The following is an 18,709-nucleotide window of genomic DNA, read 5'->3' on the forward strand; positions in this document are numbered from 1 at the left end:
TCATCAAAGCAAACCCTTCATCGTACTTGAGTAGAAGAACAAGACTGTCTCTTATCGAATAGTGGTTCCTGTTCGGAGTATTCGACCACAAGCGAATTCATCATGGCCACGACGACAACGCAGACGCTGGAGTCGCCATCAGCCATCGAGCTTGAAAATCGCGACCAAGAAAGCAATGAACACCAAGATGACCAACTTCGAGCTCTGGAAACCGACCCTAACGCAGATGCCATCATGCACGCTTCTCTACTTGCCGACTCCGAAGTACCGGACGGTGGTTACGGATGGGTCGTTGTTTTCTCCGGTGCAGCCATCACCTGGTGGTTCGTTGGAGCTTCATACACTTGGGGCGTGATGCAGGCCGCCCTCGTCGAGCAGAAGAAATATTCCCCCGCCACGCTCGCATTCGTGGGATCCCTCGTCCCTGCGATGATCGCGATCCTTGCCATTCCAAATGCCACGCTCATCAGAAAAGTTGGTGCAAGAGCTACAGGGCTTGCTGGCATATTCTTGCTCGGTCTGGGCAGTATTCTAGCCGGGTTTGCGGTAGACAGCATCCCGGGTCTCTTTATGACATGGGGATTGGTCTGTGGGATAGGCACAAGTCTTTGCTTCATGGTAAGTATGGCAATCGCTTCGTCGGATACGTAGCTAATATATCGAAAGACTGCTTCGATCACACCAGCACAGTACTTCAAGACCAAACGCGGAGTCGCAAATGGCATCGTCTACGCTGGAGGCGGCCTCGGTGGCACAGCCATGAGTTTCATGCTTAACGCCCTCATCGAAAACGTCGGCATCCCCTGGGCGTTCCGAATTTTCGGCTTCATGATCCTGAGCACTGGACTGCCCGCCGCATGGCTAATGAAGGAACGCGTGCCCATCCGAAAAGCCCAGTTCGTAGAGTGGACGCTTTTCAAAGACGTCAAGTTCGGACTCGTCTTTGCCGTCGGCGTCATCGGCACGTTCCCGCTCTTCGTCCCGCCTTTCTTTTTGCCGCTGTACAGCAACTCGCTCGGCCTTCCTTCGGCTGCGGGCGCCGGTCTCCTTGCGGCTTTTAACTTCTGCTCCGCCATTGGGCGGTTGGGATCGGGCTTTGCGTGTGACAAGCTGGGCTCTCTGACTACTCTGTTCATCACGCTCCTTCTCAGCGCAATTAGCTTGATGGTCATGTGGCCTCTATCAAGCTCTCTCGGCCCGCTTATAGCCTTCGTGATCATCAACGGTATGGCTAACGGCGGGTTCTTCTCCACCATGCCCACTGTAGTGGGCAACGTGTTCGGCTCCGCACGCGTGGGTGTTGCGATGGGCATGATTGTTAGCGGATGGATTGGTGGATATCTCATGGTAAGTTTTTATCTACATGCCAATCCTACATTATCATGCGCTGACTGTTTCTCCTGGTAGGGTGCGCCGATTGCTGGCTACATCCTAGATGCTTCTGGCGGCGAGAACAAAGGTATCGGGCCGTATCGGCCAGCCATATTCTACGCTGGTGGGATGGCGGTCGTTGCTACTATCCTTTCGGCCATCGTTAGACTTCGGGTTGATAGGAGCCTGAAAAAGATGGTGTAAGACAGCCTTTTCACTAGAGGCACATAGACATGGACTAGACGAAGGATCATAGACTGTAATAACATGACTGTATTATACTTGTTACACGTTTTTAATTCACCAATCCAGATCTTTATTCAAACATCAAAGGTCATGTATACAAAGGTCGTATGTCGAAGCTCGACCTTAAATCAGTAGAGCAAGTTGCGTGTTCGTACTCGCAATACAGTCACACCTAGGCCGTACTGCGGTTGTAAGGGAAGGCCAGGCCAGGCCAGGCACTGTAGAAGCATAGCTGATGCTAGGATTCCTCGATGCGTAGACCTTGCCTCTCATGGAATCCTCGCCAAAGAGCTTCGCTTGCTCAGATCTTAGATTCAAAGCGCCACAGGATTGCAATCCAGCCTGCATGGAGGACAACGCTATATACCTATTCTGATCGAAGAAATCCAAGTTGCAGCAGGCAAAATGTGTGAACGCTTTGACGTGTATCTCTGGTCGGGGTAATGATGGTGGTCCCACGCGAATCGCTAGCCGCAAGCCTAGCCGCAGGCACTACCAATGAGATGGCTTGGGATTAGTCCCGGGCGATTTCGCCCCTCATAGGAATTTCACGGGATCGTGGGTCTTCCGGATTTACTTGCTGCTTCTTGCTGTGAGGGTACGCTCTTACTCTGCGATATATTTTAGTAGCATTCCAATTTCAGCATCAATCACAGGCTCGGTGGTGTAGTTGGTTATCACGTCAGTCTAACATTCCGTTAGGCCACTGAAGGTCCCGAGTTCAAACCTCGGCTGAGTCACTCGATCTCGATTGTCTTGCGTACTGCGTTTAATTCGCAGCTTGCTTTTTTGCGGTTTCGTTCGACCCATGCGCTTCTTTGCGATACTCATGGAATCGGGTTCAATTTTATGTTTGCGACTCCTGAATGGCAGATATTGCAGCCGCAGTACTTCACCGCACCACCCAATCTCATCTTATCAGGGCTCGCGTCCGAATTAGGTCGCTCCGATCCGAAAGAAGAGCCAGCTCTCAATGAAGAAGACGCAATAGAGGGACGATATCGGCATTATCTCGAACCTCGTGTGAATTCGTTATGTACTCGCAAGAAGCCTTGCTTCTTCTTCTAATCATGATTCGTCTCCTTTTCCCCCGAACCGCGCTTCGGTCTGAGCTTCAAGCTATGCAAACCATCCCCCCACACAACCCTAATCCTGCTTATCCCTTCCCCCTCCCCACCACCGTCTCACCCGACCCCACACTCCCTCCCTCGTCCTCACAACATGAAAGCTAAAATCCTGCACCCCAACCAACCTCTTAACCGCCTTCATCAACCTCTCCACATCCATCTGTATGCACCGCGTACTAATCTGTATGACTGCAAACGCCGCATACCCCGGCTCTCCAATATGTTTTATACTGAGTATATCGCGATCTACTTCTTCGAGCTTGGAGGAGAGCGCGTAGGCGGTTGGAGCAGAGAGGTACGGCGGGAGGGCACGCCGTTTGAGATGCTGGAGGAGAGGAGGGAGAGGAGGCTGGTTATCTCGTGGGAGGTGATATTGGAGGCGAGGATGATGCGGCGGAAGGAGTGGTACCAGTGGAGGCGGGTGGGGTCGGATTCGTGCTGCGACAGGGAGGGGTGGGCGAAGGTGCGGGAGGCGAGGCCGAGGAGGGCGGTGTACTGCGTTATGCTGGGGCTGTTAGAACTTGTTTCCCCTCGCAGTGCGATCTTCAAGGTGAAGAGGGGCTTGGGGATATACGTACTTGCTTACGTAGCCGATGATGGCGTCGTATTCTTCCTTTGGAAACTTGCCGCCCAAAGGGAACTCGTAGTTTACCATTGCGGAGTGCTGGCGCAGCGCCTGCAGAGTGAGCATCTGCTTTGCGAAGACCTTGTTTCGAGCTTTTTCTAGCTTGTAGGAGGGGTTTGTCTTTTCGCTTGGGTCGCCGCCGTCGCCGCGGATACGTCCCATTACTGTCTCGTGCATGATCGAGTACAGGTTCGCAGACAGGTAGAGCGAGCCTCCTAGTTTCGTCCGGAGAGTGGAATGCTCAGTGATTGGGTATGGGACAAACGTCCAGAAGAAGGCGACGGCGATACCGGCTACCACGCACGCCAGTCGGTACGGCCCTAGCACTATGATCTTGTAGTAGGGCTGGCCATTAGATGTGGCTTGTGCGACACCCAGCTTGCGCACCTGTAGCTCGTACCCTATGATCATAACGCAAGTGACCATAGAGATGAGACCCGGGATGATGAGGTCAGGCCTCTTCAGCGGCACCCAATGTCCTATACTGATGAAAACGTACGCGATGACGAGGATGCCCGGCGTCTTTTGATCGGGGATGTACCATACGAGCCATGCAGCAAGCATGGCTACGAGCGTGCCCAGGATGCGCCAGAAGAAATTGAACATGGACAGTCCAGATGTGGGCGTCATTCCCAGAGCCACCATAAGCATAGCCCAGACTACACGTTGGCGCGTGAACCAGAGCTGCGTATCAGCCAAGTATGCGATGATAGCGATGGACATGGTTGCGCAAGCGACTCTGAAACCGAAGGCCGACTCGGGAGAGCGCAGAAAGGTCGTGATCTTGCGGATGAAGTCGCCGAACCTTTCCCAAGCGTTTGCTGGCTCCAAGTGTTCCGGGTCTTTGCGCCCCTTGTAGGCCTCGCCCATGTGTACGACTACGCCGTTGCGATTCAAGCCCACATTTGTGGTTTCGTCGTCTTCGTTTGCATCTTGCGGTGAGAACATGCTGGCGATCCATTTCCTGAAGCGCTTCTTGCCGGGTGTCATGAGCTGCTTCTTTGCGGTAGCCTGGTCGTGTTCGTCCGCCCATTTGACAAAGTCGAGAATGGCTACGCTGACAGCATGCAGCAGGAAGTTGATATAGAGGACGAGGAACAGTTGCCGTTGTTGACGGTGCCTGGTAGTCACCTGGTGTAGCTTAAGTCCTCGCACTTCCAGATCAACTTTGGAGTCCTCGAAAAAGTTGTCGTCTGCCTTGATGCCTTTCCATTCGAGCCAGTAACTGAGGATCCCTTCTCTGCCGGCGTAGAACTCGTCGCTCTGCTTTTCAAAGTAGGCCGCGAACTCTTTGTCGCCAGGTCGGACCATGTCGCCTTTTGCTTCAGCGTCAGTGTTGCTCGCGCCATTCTTTTTCGGCGATTTCGCCCATGCGAGACGAAGCGCGATGTGCTCCAAGCCTTGGTCCATAGCATCTAGAATATTCTGCACCGGGTCATGGGCAAAGGTCATCAAATGATGCCAGTCATCCATCACGTCCTTCTTGATGTCCTCTTCTAGTTCCTTTTCCCACCCGTTGAGCTCAGCAAGACGCTCGAAGATATCGATGATAGATGCTACGCCACTCAATGGCATCATAATACCACGGAGACTCTTGAATATGCTCTCGTAGTCGTCCGGAGTTAGCTTTCCATATGCAACCTCGCGTTTCGCAAAGGGAAGATCCGCATTGAGCTTTCCATGCAGCTGGGTAAGAGCTGCAGTCGCAGTCTTAACGGCCGTAATTTCAGGTCTTATTTTGTCTTTCTTCTTGTGCCCGCCATCTTCCGGCTCGTCTAGGTTGGTCATCGTCTGCCGAAACATATCCTTGGTCTCTAGGCTCTGGAAGTACCCTTTGTGCGCCTTCAAAGCGCCTCTCAAAGCCCCTATGTAGCCCGTGAATTCTTTCGTCACGACTTTCCGACAAGATATCGGAAGAATGACGAGCGATACCGCCGTTGCAATCGCGAAGCCCGTCAGAAACGCCTCCAGCAGTCTCTGGACAAACGCCTCCACCTGAGCCGTCGTCTGGAACGTCGGGCCGCTCGTACTCGCAACGTTCGTGAAGATCTGGTACAGCACGCACGGGAACGCGAACTGTGGGAACTTGGCTTTTATAGCATTGACGAACCAGATCTGGAAGAACAGCCATATGGCGCACACAGCTGACTGCGACGAGTTGTACCGATAGCGCGCGGGAGGGACACCGGGAGGTTCGGTATGCACGCGTGCTTGCACAGCAGACCAGAGCTGCAGCACGGCCATGGCGGCTCCGATGCAGACAGCGATTACATTTATTGTCATAGTCTGAATGAATTTTGCGCGCGGCATGATGCAGAAACCCAGGATCGCGATAATGGCCATGAGGTAACCCAAGGTGGTGTACGTCTCCGCGATGTCGTCGGCCTGGTACATCGATAGAGCGATGACAGGCGGCAAACCACCCTTTAGCATCATGAGAACTGTCGGTACATCCAGCTGGGTCTTCTTCAATGCTTTGGCGAAAATCGATGGCTTCTTCTCTTTCTCCGCTTCGGGTTCCTGAGCGGTGGCCTCCTTGCTCTTGCCATTCGTACCCGCGCGCCCATTAGCGTTCATCCGCTCCCGTACCGTCTTTTCCCCGTTGGCTGTGACCTCGTCCATCTCTTCCCCATTCCTCTCGGAGCTGCTAGACGCTCCAGCTTCCATTGCGCATCTCAATTGCACTTCGAACGAATAGTAAGGGGTATCAAAATGTACACAAAAAGAAAAGAACGGAAGAAACGGAGGTTATTGAGTGCCGAGGAAAGATCATCCTCAAAGATGTTTTCCCCGACCCTCCGCAGCGATGTCCCAGCTGTGCTAAATTAGCTTCGCCGGACGCATCCACCACCGTCGTCATAGGCCGTCCGAGTGGATAAGCTTTGTTTAGCGCGGATCAAGTGGTGGCTGACAAAGACACCTAAAACACCTGCGACTTGCGCCAGATTGGGCAGGCCAAAGCTTCGTATATAGCCAGACACAGGCACCCAAGCGAGCGCCTTCGTATACACAATTGTGAAAAGACCACATGTAGGGAAATGTGGCAGAGGTATAAACATGGTATCTTTCGCTCATCTTGTATGCACTTCGCAACTTTACTATCTATATCGCGATCCTCTCAAAGCTATACTTGGGCACCCGCTTGCTGATCAGCATACCCATTTCTCTCGCGCTCCTCTCCTTCTTCTGCCCGCCCTTGCCCGCCTTCGTCTTCTTGATGCCCAGATCTGGTTTTGAACCCAGCGGTAGCATAGGCAGCTCGTCAGGTTTGGTGTTCAACGCAAACGGCTTGCCCTGCTTCTCCAAAGTCTTGCTGCTCGGCTTCTGAGATTTGGGTAGCTGCGAGCTGTAGCGGAGGAGCTCGCTTAGTATGCCGCGAATGTAGCGAGCTTCCCAGAATCCTGTGAGTGCTTCTTCGGCGTCTTCACGGAGCTCTTGGATGAGCTGGTCGGTGGATGTGTCGCCAATTGAGGTGAGCCAGAGAGCTGGACCGATTGCATCTAGGGTGCAGCTGAGAAGTGAAGCGATGATGGCAACTGCGCTATCGTCGATTTCCTCGGATGATGTTTCGCTCTCGACTTCTTCAGAATCGCCGAAGTCGTACGGAGCAGTCCAGCCACCGTTCTTCAGCTCGTAGTGCAGTACCTTAATCAGCGACTCGAGGTCGTGTCGTGATAGCATGGAACGAAGTGTGGAGCTGATGACGTTCGGAGGGAACGTGTGGAGGCGCATCAGGGCGGGTCGAAGTGTGCCACTGATGATCGCCAGACCGTTATCGAGTATTGCCAAAGCGCGGTCAATCTCATGCGATGCCGCTTCCAACTCTGATGTAATGTCCACATCCATAGAAGTCGCATTTTGGTCGGTTCCGTTGGTGAGTAGCTTGGGATTGTCTGATGCTTTAGGTTGGTCGTCAAGACTCTGCATCAGCAATCTCACCGCCTGGACCACCTCGCCGGCAGGAAGAAAGTGGCTGTGATTCAAGATTGCCGAGAGAATGTGTAGCTCTGGATCGAAATTTACAACAGCGCGAACAATGTCGCCATCGCGGATGGGCGTGGTGATACCGAGGTTGCTAGACGGGTCATCTAGAAGAGCGCGGCGGATCGATTCCTTGGTGAGGTTTCCAGAGTGCATAAGCCACTCGAAAACGTTGGGCGGAAAGAATTCGATTTTCAGATATCCGCTGGGGCCATGCGATGAGGGTGATTCTACCCATTGGAAAATTCTACTCAATGCGTACGCGGCGTACTGCTGGTGTCGAGATCGTTTGGCTGCCGAGAGCGTCTTGGACAGGATCTTGGAAAGTATCCATTTGCGTGGCAGGTCAGAGCTTTCCTCTAGAGCCCCAGACTTCGTCGATTCTGTAGCTTTCGTTCCGTTTGCGACAACTTCATCGTGAACTCCATTGACAGGCTTCTCCTCCGCTCCAGGTCCAGTCTCGAGCTTTACACCTAATTCGGCGGCGAACATCTCCTCGAACTTAGCAACTTCGCCCTTACGGGCGTATCTATCAAGCTTAGGAACTCTCTCCCGCCATTTGGCCATATCTTCTTGCTTATTTTCTGACTTTGATGCAATGCCCTTCCCCAGTGAGTCGGCAAGTCGGGCACCCTGTGACTTGACTCGCTTGCGCCTGGTAGATTCTCCAAGTTGGAGCCCAACGAGCTCATTGTTCCACGAACCTACCGCTAATCCCTGATCAGCATAGTAGGCGATCAATGCAGGAGCTTTCGAAGTGGTTTCTCCGGACTCAGTGGCGGTATGCTTTCTTTTTCGGCCATCTTTCGTAGGACTTTGAGTGCTAGATTCGACGGAACGCTCCGCGTGAACAGAGTTGTACTTAACGTTTATGATTTGGCAGGATGATTGCGACGTCGTAAGGAGTAGATCCTGCGAGATGCGCAGAAACGAATCAACTGCAATGGTATCTTTGCTCAATTCCGAGGAAATTTTAGGAACAGTCCCAGAAAAGTCATAAGTCACGAGCCCACTGCTGCGTAGGTGGTGAACAGCCCCACTACCTGCGTGTATGATGAAATGGTCGTTGCTGGGCTCAGACGATACGGATTCGAGGTTCGATGCCGGTAAGTCCCAGGCGGAAAGGTGCTTTAGCGGCGGGAGGCGGCTCGACAAGAGGTCAGGCGAACGCGGCTGAATTTGGAACAAAGCAAGCATCCTGCGACCGTCTGCTCGTCTACCGATAGCAGACGTGACTTGAGTGAGATCCAATAGGTCAGACTTCTCATCCAACGTTGGGTTTAGCAGGGCCACTATGTCTTCGCGGTTCCTCAACAGGCCGTTGGTGAGAGCTCTCGCCGGGTTGATGGAAACATGTTCGATTTCGAAAGCCATTTTTGAGGACTGGACCAGGTTAGAGACGCTTGCCACCCATCTCACTACCTCGAGATCTGCTGAGAGGCAGATCACATCCCCGTTTCCAAAGGAGACCAACACTTCGTGCGACGCATTCTGTTGAGATGTTCCAGCAGGTACAGGAACAACGTCTATGGACACAACTCTTTGCGATGCGTCCGAGGGCGTATAAGTCGTCTTGACGGTATCCGTAATGGAGTCTTTGCGAATTTCTTCGGCGAAACAGACGAGGTGAGGTTTTGCGCCCGGCGTGTTCTGGGAGACGAACGCATACGTATAGCGACGAGATGCCCTCTTGGAAGACCCCTTATGGTATACAGAAAATGGGGCCGATGCAAACGATGTCTGTGGCGGCAAAGCGTAGGACGCTACCAACTGAGGATTTTGCAACTTTTGTCCGTTAGTCCTGATGGCAGTAAACGCCCGTATGTACCTACACTGTAAATAGAAATTCCTTCTCCATCTAATCCCACAGCAATCTCGGTGCGCTTCCTCTTCTTCGTGCCGCTGATGCTGCAGACGCTGGCGGCATGTGTGCGCCCGTCGTGGGAACTTATCGAGTGCGGCAGCGAAGCCAACGTGAAGGGCGCTCCAATTTCCTGGTCGGACGACATATTTTGCCAGACTGAGCCTTGAAGCTCGCTCGAAGTCCGCGTGGGTCGTTGTTCGGCTGGTCAATCGGTTCGCAAGCTGTCGCAAAAAAAGTTCCAGTTCAGCCCGCGGGCTGGCAGAAAAAGAGGCGGTGGAAGTGGACCCGAAATCTTGGCGCCGGTTGCTTGCCGCGCAGGGCTGCTTGACTTGAACTCAACATTAAACAATGCGACGTCGAGTATAAAATTTTCTTCCAAGCCGAACTACGATTAGAACTCAAAGCGATCATATATGAGTCAAACTGGTAAGCTTTACGAGTACGTACTGTCGTCGAATGCAGCCCTGACGCTGTGATTGGTCGCTCACTTGAACTGCCGCTAATGGGAGGTACGCGAGCGCGACTTCCTGACGTCGCGTCTGCGGAAGCCGTACGCGTGCAGCCAGCCCTCACTTTCCTCTTTCACCAATTCTCTCACTCCCACACCCTCCACGAACAATTGTAATCTCCTTCCGTCCTCGCTCCAAACCTACAATCGAGTGTGATATTTTTCAAACTATGCTCCGGTAGCTATCGCAAATAAATGGCCCTCGCTGCGGTGCAGACTGCAATGAATCTGGAGGACAAGCCAAACGTACATCCATTCTTTTCGAAACCTCACAGTGCGTACGATACAGTTAAAATGTCCATGGTCCTTTGAGGCTTCTAACATCTGTAGAACACGCTGCGCCCGAACAGCAGCCGCCTGCAATCGAAGTCCCGGTGGATACTACCCAAGATGACCCCGACTACGAACAACATGAGAAGGTGGGGAAGGGACAGAAGAAGCGCGGAAGGAAGCCTGGCAGCACGAACAAGAAGAAAGAGAGCCCTGCAGGAAACAACCAGTCGTTGATGGAGAGATTCACCCAGCCAGCTCGCGCTCAGGCTGCAGCGGAAGACGCGCACATCGGCGCAGCGCAGATAGCAGAAGAGCCAGCTCTAGACGAAGATCCGAACCAAGACCGACGGAAGCGAAGGAAGACAAACTCTCCAGCAGCCCAGGGTGGTACTGCTGTGGCTGGGATCCCGGCGAATGGGTCGCTGGATTGGCACCAACAGTTGGAGCGAGAAGCAAGAACGTCGGTGCCATCGCAAACCATGCCGACCGATTCTAAACCGCAGTCAAACGACAATACTGCACACACAGCAATGAACGGGCACCATCGACCTATGACACCACGAAATGACGCTGCTACCGAACCTGGCACCAGTGCTGCCCAGGGCTCAGTCTCTGCATCCACGACAAGCAGGGCTACGCCGAAAAAGAAGATGAAGGTTAGCAAGAGCGGCAGACTCGTGTCAAGTCCTCCAGATGCAGAACCGGAAGTCACACCTCCCAGAAAGCGGCGAGGACGCAAGCCGAAGCTAAAACCTATGCCAACTGTCACAATCATCAAGTACGGACAGAACGATGTGAGCAGGCGTGCTATTGGCGAGAGAATTGAGGCCATTCTCAGGGGCGACAAACCTGTGCCTCGTCCGGCGACTCCGAAGAAAGTACCTCTAAAGCCTTCCGGTCCACCTAAACCCACCCATCCCTTCTTCCTTGGAAAAGCCGCGCCCAAGGACGATGAAGTAATCGGTAGTAAAGGTGCTACTGATAACCAGCTTTTACCATCTCCAAGAGCTCAGAAGAAGAGTGCTGTGACTCCCGGAAAGTTGAAGCTTGAAAGCCAGGGCTTCCGCTGTGCCGTCGATCCGCCGGCCTTCGGGGAAAGAGGCAACCGCCCTCCGAAACAAGGAGGTTTGATTGAAGCTCCATGGCCTGCAAAGGACATGGTACACGTTCGCCAACTGGACATCAACATGCCGTTAGAGCCTACACCACTGTTAGAAAAGCCTTCGCTTAGAGCTCGCAAATGGAAAAGTAGAGTCCTCGCAGTGTCATCAGATGAAGATCTCATAGCGAGGTTTGCCACACAGCTTCGACCGTCGATTCACAAAAAAAACAATGTCACCCACTCCGACTTTGCACCACTCGAGGATGTGCGCCTGCCTACCCGCTTGCTGACTACAGGAACTGACATACAAGAAAGACTACGCGCTAAAGTCGCATCGTTGTCGAGTTCTTATGGCAAAACGACTGGTGTACACCCGGCGATTGCAGCACTTTTTGCCGGTATTCAAGAAGATCTTACAGCTTTTGACCTAGGCAAATGCGAATCTCTATCCTGGGTTCAAAAATATGCCCCGAAGTACGCCTCGCACGTTCTACAACCAGGGAAAGAGCCTGCAGCCCTGAAGGATTGGCTGCAAAACCTTACAGTCCTCGCTGTAAGTGGGAAGCATTCCGGCGAGAAGGCTGTTGGAAAGCCTCCCAAGAAAAAGAGGAAGACTATTCAAGATGACTTTATTGTTGATAGTGACGAGGAGGAAGAAGAAGAGATGATTGAGCTACCTCCACTGGATTCTGACATGCACGATTCAGTCTTCTCGCCGACCTCTCTACGACGAGCTCGTTGGACCAGAAATAAGAACGTAGTGCTGATCAGTGGGCCGCACGGCTGTGGAAAGAGTGCCATGGTCCACGCAGTAGCAAAAGATCTAGGCTTCGAGATATTCGAGATCAACTCAGGCAGCCGGCGGTCGGGCAAAGATATTCAAGACAAGGTCGGTGATATGACCGCAAACCATCTCGTCAGCCACAAGCGGAACGAGAAATCGATCCAATTAGAAGCGGTACTAGCAGACGACACTGATACTGAACGCCACAGCGATGCTCTGCGGAAAGACCTCGATAGCGGGCGACAAGGCACCATGATGTCGTTCTTCAAATCAAAAGTATCGGCCGTGGAGAAGTCGGAGCCAAAGCCCAAGACAACAGAACCCAACCGGAATGTGGCCTCGTCCGGACAGGCTACTCTACCAATTGCACAACCGCAACGCAAATCACAAAAGCAGTCATTGATCTTGTTTGAGGAAGCTGACGTTCTGTACGATGAAGACCAAGGGTTTTGGGCGCAAGTTACCAGGCTTGCCTCTCAATCAAAACGGCCAATCATCATCACATGCACGAATGAAGCTCTCATCCCAATGCATGAACTGCCGCTGGCCGCAATTTTGCGAGTCTCGTCGCCCCCTGTATCCCTAGCGACCGACTATTTGGTTATACTGGCAGGCCACGAAGGCCACGTCTTGGAACGGGACGCTGTCTCAACTCTCTATCGATCGAAGAACTGTGACCTCCGAGCCAGCATCACTGAGCTTAATCTTTGGTGTCAAATGTCTGTCGGCGACAGGAAAGGTGGACTAGAATGGATCTACCAACGATGGCCACCCGGCAAAGATGTAGATCAGGACGGTCGACCGCTTCGCGTAGCTAGCGAAGGAACATACGTGGCGGGCATGGGGTGCCTTTCTCACAACGTGTTCAAGTCTCAAGATCACATAGGCTTCGATCGCACAGAAGAACTGCTGAAAGAAACATGGGACGAATGGAAAATCAATCCCAACGAATGGAGCGGGCACTACGATATTGGATACGTATCCGAGGGGCAGAGCAGTGGCAAGCTCGATGAGCTCAAGCGCCTTGAGACCATCATAGAGTCAACTAGCGCTGCTGACGTATTCTGCCGCATGGACTTGCCGTCTTACCAGCAGTACTTCGAACAACCTACAGATCCGTCTTTGCCACGTCTATCCGAAAAAGCTCGGCTCAGCTACACACTCGCCGCTCCGGTCCTGCAGGTCGATCATACCACCGACTTCAGCCACTTTGACAGCAATATGCTCACCCAGGCTCATCTCCAAATCCAACGTGCGTACGGTGGACGACCAGAATCTGCTACCGAGCAAGCTATGTCCATACCAACAACTGAGCATGGCTTCACGTCCGCCATACTCGAACATAAAGTTCGCCAGGCCCGCGAGATCCAGCTCTCACGGCAGGATTTCTCCCACGCGTTGGATGTCCTAGCATACCTGCCTGACAATCTCCCCGCCCTGAACACATCCTATAACCTCACAGCATCCTCCTTCGATCGAACTTTCCAGATCGTTGTCGAGGACTTGGCTCCCTATGTACGGAGTATTGTCGCCAGCGAGCTGGTGCTCGAGAATCAACGCATTCGCTTGGGCAACCTGCTCTCCGAAGGAGGGAGCCGAAGCAACAAGCGGCAGCGAACCACAAGGGCGGCGCGCACGGCGCTAGAGGGTGGGTCGAGAGATACGAAGAGGAGGGAGAGGTGGTTCGGTGAGGACTTGAACCGCACCCTTGTGATGGATACGGCGGGAAAGAGTTGGACTGGCATGGGATTCGGGTGTGAAGAGGCGGAGACGGCATCCAGGACCGAGAGCGCACCGGGTACTCAGGAAGAATAAAGCGCAGGTTTGTATATGTGCATTTGTGGGTGTTTGGGGGTCAGCATTGCATCTGGGATACTAGGAGATGGACATAGGAGCATTTTCGTCTACAATTTGGACGACTGGGTATCATCTATCAATCATAGCATATACGACCGGCATTTTCTGATCGTGCGTTCAATAACGCAAATCCATTTAGTCCCAACTTTTGTCTATCCCTCCCACGCTTTCGTAACTCATGACATCCTCCCTACCCACACTCACAAATCCGGATCGAACTCATCCGGCAACGGTAACGCCTGCTTATTGGGTACCTCCACTCCAAGCTCACACATCGGCAACGGTTCCGGCACTCCGTTCTGCGTATCTGCCACCTTTACCTCCGCCTCGGCATTCACCCCATCCTCCGCCGCCCCATCCATCGCCTCATCACCACCCCACTCCCTCGCCTTCTTCTCCTCCTCCTCCTCCCCTCTAACGCATCAAACGCATTCTTCTTCTTCTTTGACTTCGCTTTAGCTTCATTAATATCCTCCCACCCCTTCGCCCTCTCCTGACCTTCCTCTCCCGCCCCACACTCTTCGCAACCTTATGCTGCAGCTTATCCAGATTCTCCTCCGCCCTCTCTGCGCCCTTGAGCTGCCGTAGTCTCTGCGCGCGCTTCAAGGGCTTCGATTTCTGCGCGCGTTTGGAGATGCCGCTGGAGTGCTGGGCGGCGAGGACGTGGGTTTTGCGGTTGTGGGGTCTGGGGAGGTGGATGTGCGGGTGTGGGGGTGGGTTTTGCGGCGGTGGGGGCGTCGAGGAGGGGGAGGCGGCGCGGCGGGCGGCGCGGGAGTGGGTTGATATTTCTGAGGGGTGGATTAGAGGAGGAAGGGGCAGGAGGGAGGGAAAGACGTACGGCGGTTTTGGGTTTGGCTGTTTTGGCCATTTTGGTGGAGATGGGTGGGTGTTTTGGTTGGTTCTGTGGATTTGGGGAGCGCAGGGTCCAAATGACGATGTTGTTTGCTTGATATGAGGGGGTTTGAAGGTAGGGACGTAGAGAAGGGCACTTGTTTTGTTGTTGTTGAAGTTGACGTTCGTCCCACCAAAATTCCCACGATAGAAAGTTTTGCCAAGATTTCGGAACGCTAGCAGGGGTGGGCTTGCTCCACTCTTTGGCGTTGGACTCGGCTACTGCGTCGTGCGCAATTCGCAGACAGTGCCAATCACCCTACGAGCAGTCTAGAGCAATGATCAAGGGAATCGTCGTGATGCATGCTAACCGACAGACTGGCAGGAAAGCACTATCAGGGATACGGAGCTGATTGAGTCCTTATGGTGGTGGAAGGATCGTTCGGACAAATGCCCTACCTGAGGCAACTAGGCAACGATTAGGCATCCACAAGGCAGCGAAGGCGCCCATAGACCCATCGTCGAAACTCCTGTCCCTATAGACTTATAAAGCTTGAAGCGCATCCATCCACAATCCCATCTGCAATACACTTTGTTCTCGACAAACTTGGAAGAAAATTTGAAAGCAACTTAAGAGATGGAGCTCAAGAACATCATCATATTGGGAGTACGTTGCTTTAAAAGAGCTTTGGAAATTGGGTAAGACAATGACTAACAAGAAAGGCTCGTGGTAATGTGGGCACCGCACTCATCGCCGAACTCCTCAAAACGCCAGACACGTTTACGATAACCGCTGTCTCGCGTTCATCTTCGACTAGCACGCCACCAACCGGTCCCGATGCCAACATCACCCGCAAGGCCGTCGACTATAGCTCCTTGAACTCCCTGAAGGAAGCTTTCACCGGCCAAGATGCAGTCGTAAACTGTGTCACTGGCGGAGCGACGCAGTATGAGCCGTCAAAGCTTATCATCGACGCTGCTGTCGCCGCTGGGGTGAAGTTCTTCTTCGCGAACGAGTACGTAGGCAACGTGGGAAGCGAGCAGTTCAAGCGGCTTCCAGAGTCGGCCGCAGGCGCCAAGGTCAGAGTGAGAGAGTACCTCGAGAAGCTCGCGAAGGAGGAGAGGATTACCTGGACTGCGTTGAACGGCGGACCGTTCTTCGACATGTGTACGTATTTCCTTTTCGGGAGTGCCTTACTGTAATAAGGGTGTCGCACTGACAGAAAGTATTGTAGGGCTTATGAAAGGTCCCGCGGGTTTCGACATCAAGAACAAACAGGCGCGCATCTACGGTTCGGGCAACAACCCCCTCTACTGGACACCCCTACCCACCATTGCCGTCGCCGCAGCTGCGATTATACGCAATCCCTCCGCCACTGCCAACCGCGGGGTCTTCATCTGTCCCTTCGCTCCAGGCACCCTCACACAGAATAGTCTTCTCGCTGCATTGGAGACTGTTCTCGAGTTGCAGTTCTCTGTTACGCACGTTGATGTTGCAACGATCAATAAGAATGCTAAGATTGCGCTGGGGAGAGGGGAGGTGGGGAAGGCAATGCGCGGGTTTACTATCAGCAATCAATTTTATGAGGAGGATTGTGGGAATAATTTGGAAGGGCTGACGGAGAATGAACTGTTGGGCGTCGAGGAAATGAATGTGGAGGAGGCGGTCAGGGACGCGATTGAGCGGTATGGAACGGACGTTTCCGTTGTGGAGAGTATGTTTAGGGTCGAGCCTTGTGATGTGTGAGCAGAATCAGGAGACCTGTCTCGCAAATTGGGTGGAGGACCGATGGAGCGCGTCATTCTCAGAGTCTGCTTGCTAATGTCATTCCGTCATTCATTTATTTCTGATGTGTACATGCGTTTGCTTGTGAAGTACCTGCGTTGGCACCTTGAGAAGTTTAAACTTAAGAGTTTAAGAATTCGGTAGCCACGCATTGAGTGTGTCCAATGTAGCGTATTCATCAAGCTCTTGTGCCACTGACATGAGGCGTGTCTTCAAACGCGTCGGTTGCGGCATCTTGAAGTCTTTCAGATTGACCTTGGGACGCACCGCCCCATACTGCTGCAATGTCACGCCTAAGGAGCCATTGCAGTCACGCAAGCGGACCTGAGCCAATGCTTTGTGCCACAATGCAGTGGCACCGAGTACTGGTTCCTCTTCCACCAGAACATCGACGTTGAGCACGGAAAGCGCGATGAGCATCCGTCGAGCGTACTTGTTCACCTTCTCCTTGTCGACGCTTTCGTATATGATGTGCTTATACGAGCCGCGGGCCACCTCAATTGGAATGCTAGCCTTGAGACTCCCGCCATAGAACCCCCTGATGTTGTTGGGTAGTGGGATCTTACTTCCAGGCTCCATCACGGCGACCCATTGATCGACGATTTCCTCGGGCACCTGCTCTTCGCCGCCGCCGAAGTGATCGTTGGCGACAATGTCACGTAACGCTTCTTTGTGTGTGTGGTAACTTTCTTGGGGCGATAGCTCTAGTATATCCTGTGTCTGAGCACTTTGTGGGTCTGCCTTGGACGATCTGTCCATCTTTCACCGGTTCTTAGGGTGCAGTAAATCGAACTTTGCAGTTACTGTCTGAGCTTGCGGTCTTCTTCGTCAAAGTGTGATCTTCGGTAATATTGAACGAGCTCTCACGATGTTAGTGAAGAGTGCTGGTCACACAGGAAGTTCGATAGCCCAGTGATGTACGAACCAAGAGTGCAGATTACCAGTTTCGGGTTGGCCAAGTGAGGCGGGCTACCCTGAAACGGCCCGAAGTATCCTGGTTCCTAGACAGATCTTTTCAATCGCGGAGAACCTTGCGGGTCAGGCGCCACCCGAAGCTATAGGATTCTCATTTTGTGTCGGTGGCGGTGAGTTGGTAGTAAGCCCGCGTAAGCGCTATTCCCTGGAACATCCACGGGTTGCCTGACAGCACGTGATCAAAGTGCCGGAATAAGACGCTGAGAGGTTTGTTTGGGCCAATGTGGATTATATAAGCGATCCAGTCCAGACAACCACAACCCTGTTGGTCCCACCTACTCTTCTTTCGGAGCCATATCATGGTATTCGATTTGTTGAACCTTTAGCTATCATTTGATTCATTGGCAATAGTCCACAATTTAGGCTCATCTTAATCCCTTCGTAGCCTTTCAACTACCATGGGTACCAAAAACTTTACACGAACATTCAAATGTTCAGCTGGGTCGGTTTATTACGTCAGTAAACGGACGTTTCAGGAAGCTGATGCGAGTCGCATTCGAAAACATCTTGTCAAAAACATAGCCAAAGATCCGAGAGGCGGTTCTGTGTCTGTGCTACAGCAAGAGTGGGCCTCACGGTCAGCGAATGGAAGAGTATTGTTACACTGACGGTTTAGTCCAAATTCCGGGGGCTTTAGTAAGAGCGGCTTCTCGTTCTCCTCGTTCAATCTGATTACACTTCAGCGTGCTGTCTTGCATCGATGGGAGCAATAGCCGCATAGCCAGTCTTTATGTTGCACAAAACACCAATCTTCAGCTTAGGCAAACCTCGCTGCCCTGGGGAAAACTGGGGCAAGTTGAGAGGCCTCGCAGAAGCTCCAATCAACAACACTATGTGCGAGCACCAGGTACGCTGTTGTACGTCACCGTGAAGGCACAGCAACACTGTCTCGAAATAGTACGCAAGGCATGGACAGAGCACTTCGACGAGTTTGAAGTATAAAGGACCATAGAAATCTACCTCAAAAGCAGCATCATCCAGCAACTACACAACAGCTTCTACCTAGCAGCTCCAATCTAGCACAAAGATCTTTTTGTCCTTCATCTACACATACCGAAAAACACTATCAAAATGCAGTTCATCACCGTTTTCCTTGCTGCCTCCTCCCTAGCTGGCTCGGCCCTCGCCATCTGCCCAGGCTTCAACTACGGCATTGGCAACCAGCAGAAGCTCGGCAATGGCATTAGCAGGTGGACCGTCTACGACGATAGCTGCAAGGCCGTGGATGGCCTCACAACTACGAAGAACCCGTGCACGCAGGGTATCTTCGGCTGCTCTGGCTCGCCGATCAAGTTCAACTCCTACAAGAGCACATTCACTGGCCTTAAGTGAGTTGCGAACAAAGAAGAGGCTGAGCTTGGGTGATGCTGATGATGTGA

General features: G+C 52.7%; 7 protein-coding genes and 1 non-coding gene across 8 annotated transcripts; 5 read left to right on the forward strand and 3 right to left on the reverse strand.

Annotated features, from left to right (window-relative positions):
• Window positions 1-102: 102 nt before the first annotated feature.
• N0V89_004830 (uncharacterized protein) lies at window positions 103-1,575 on the forward strand (the record flags this gene model as incomplete). The annotated part of the gene is made up of 3 exons (XM_056213612.1): window positions 103-618; window positions 667-1,347; window positions 1,408-1,575. The coding sequence occupies 3 exons, from the start codon at window positions 103-105 to the stop codon at window positions 1,573-1,575; spliced, it is 1,365 nt and encodes a 454-aa protein (XP_056073920.1).
• A 697-nt stretch (window positions 1,576-2,272) lies between these two features.
• N0V89_004831 lies at window positions 2,273-2,357 on the forward strand. The gene has a single exon. It is a non-coding gene; the product is annotated as a tRNA-Val (tRNA).
• Window positions 2,358-2,990: 633 nt separating this feature from the next.
• Window positions 2,991-6,036, reverse strand: N0V89_004832 (uncharacterized protein; the record flags this gene model as incomplete). Its single annotated transcript, XM_056213613.1, has 2 exons — window positions 2,991-3,249; window positions 3,323-6,036. The coding sequence occupies 2 exons, from the start codon at window positions 6,034-6,036 to the stop codon at window positions 2,991-2,993; spliced, it is 2,973 nt and encodes a 990-aa protein (XP_056073921.1).
• Window positions 6,037-6,471: 435 nt separating this feature from the next.
• Window positions 6,472-9,359, reverse strand: N0V89_004833 (uncharacterized protein; the record flags this gene model as incomplete). Its single annotated transcript, XM_056213614.1, has 2 exons — window positions 6,472-9,051; window positions 9,219-9,359. 2 exons carry the CDS (start codon window positions 9,357-9,359, stop codon window positions 6,472-6,474), a joined length of 2,721 nt encoding a protein of 906 aa, XP_056073922.1.
• A 558-nt stretch (window positions 9,360-9,917) lies between these two features.
• On the forward strand, window positions 9,918-13,696 carry N0V89_004834 (uncharacterized protein; the record flags this gene model as incomplete). Its single annotated transcript, XM_056213615.1, has 2 exons — window positions 9,918-9,996; window positions 10,053-13,696. 2 exons carry the CDS (start codon window positions 9,918-9,920, stop codon window positions 13,694-13,696), a joined length of 3,723 nt encoding a protein of 1,240 aa, XP_056073923.1.
• A 1,510-nt stretch (window positions 13,697-15,206) lies between these two features.
• Window positions 15,207-16,316, forward strand: N0V89_004835 (uncharacterized protein; the record flags this gene model as incomplete). Its single annotated transcript, XM_056213616.1, has 3 exons — window positions 15,207-15,236; window positions 15,293-15,737; window positions 15,805-16,316. The coding sequence occupies 3 exons, from the start codon at window positions 15,207-15,209 to the stop codon at window positions 16,314-16,316; spliced, it is 987 nt and encodes a 328-aa protein (XP_056073924.1).
• A 168-nt stretch (window positions 16,317-16,484) lies between these two features.
• Window positions 16,485-17,114, reverse strand: N0V89_004836 (uncharacterized protein; the record flags this gene model as incomplete). Its single annotated transcript, XM_056213617.1, has 1 exon — window positions 16,485-17,114. One exon carries the CDS (start codon window positions 17,112-17,114, stop codon window positions 16,485-16,487), a length of 630 nt encoding a protein of 209 aa, XP_056073925.1.
• A 1,048-nt stretch (window positions 17,115-18,162) lies between these two features.
• On the forward strand, window positions 18,163-18,662 carry N0V89_004837 (uncharacterized protein; the record flags this gene model as incomplete). The annotated part of the gene is made up of 2 exons (XM_056213618.1): window positions 18,163-18,177; window positions 18,408-18,662. The coding sequence occupies 2 exons, from the start codon at window positions 18,163-18,165 to the stop codon at window positions 18,660-18,662; spliced, it is 270 nt and encodes an 89-aa protein (XP_056073926.1).
• Between the last annotated feature and the right edge of the window lie 47 nt (window positions 18,663-18,709).

This window comes from Didymosphaeria variabile (genome assembly GCF_027946475.1).
Source record: "Didymosphaeria variabile strain IMI 356815 chromosome Unknown scaffold_3, whole genome shotgun sequence".
Classification (NCBI taxonomy): domain Eukaryota; kingdom Fungi; phylum Ascomycota; class Dothideomycetes; order Pleosporales; family Didymosphaeriaceae; genus Didymosphaeria; species Didymosphaeria variabile.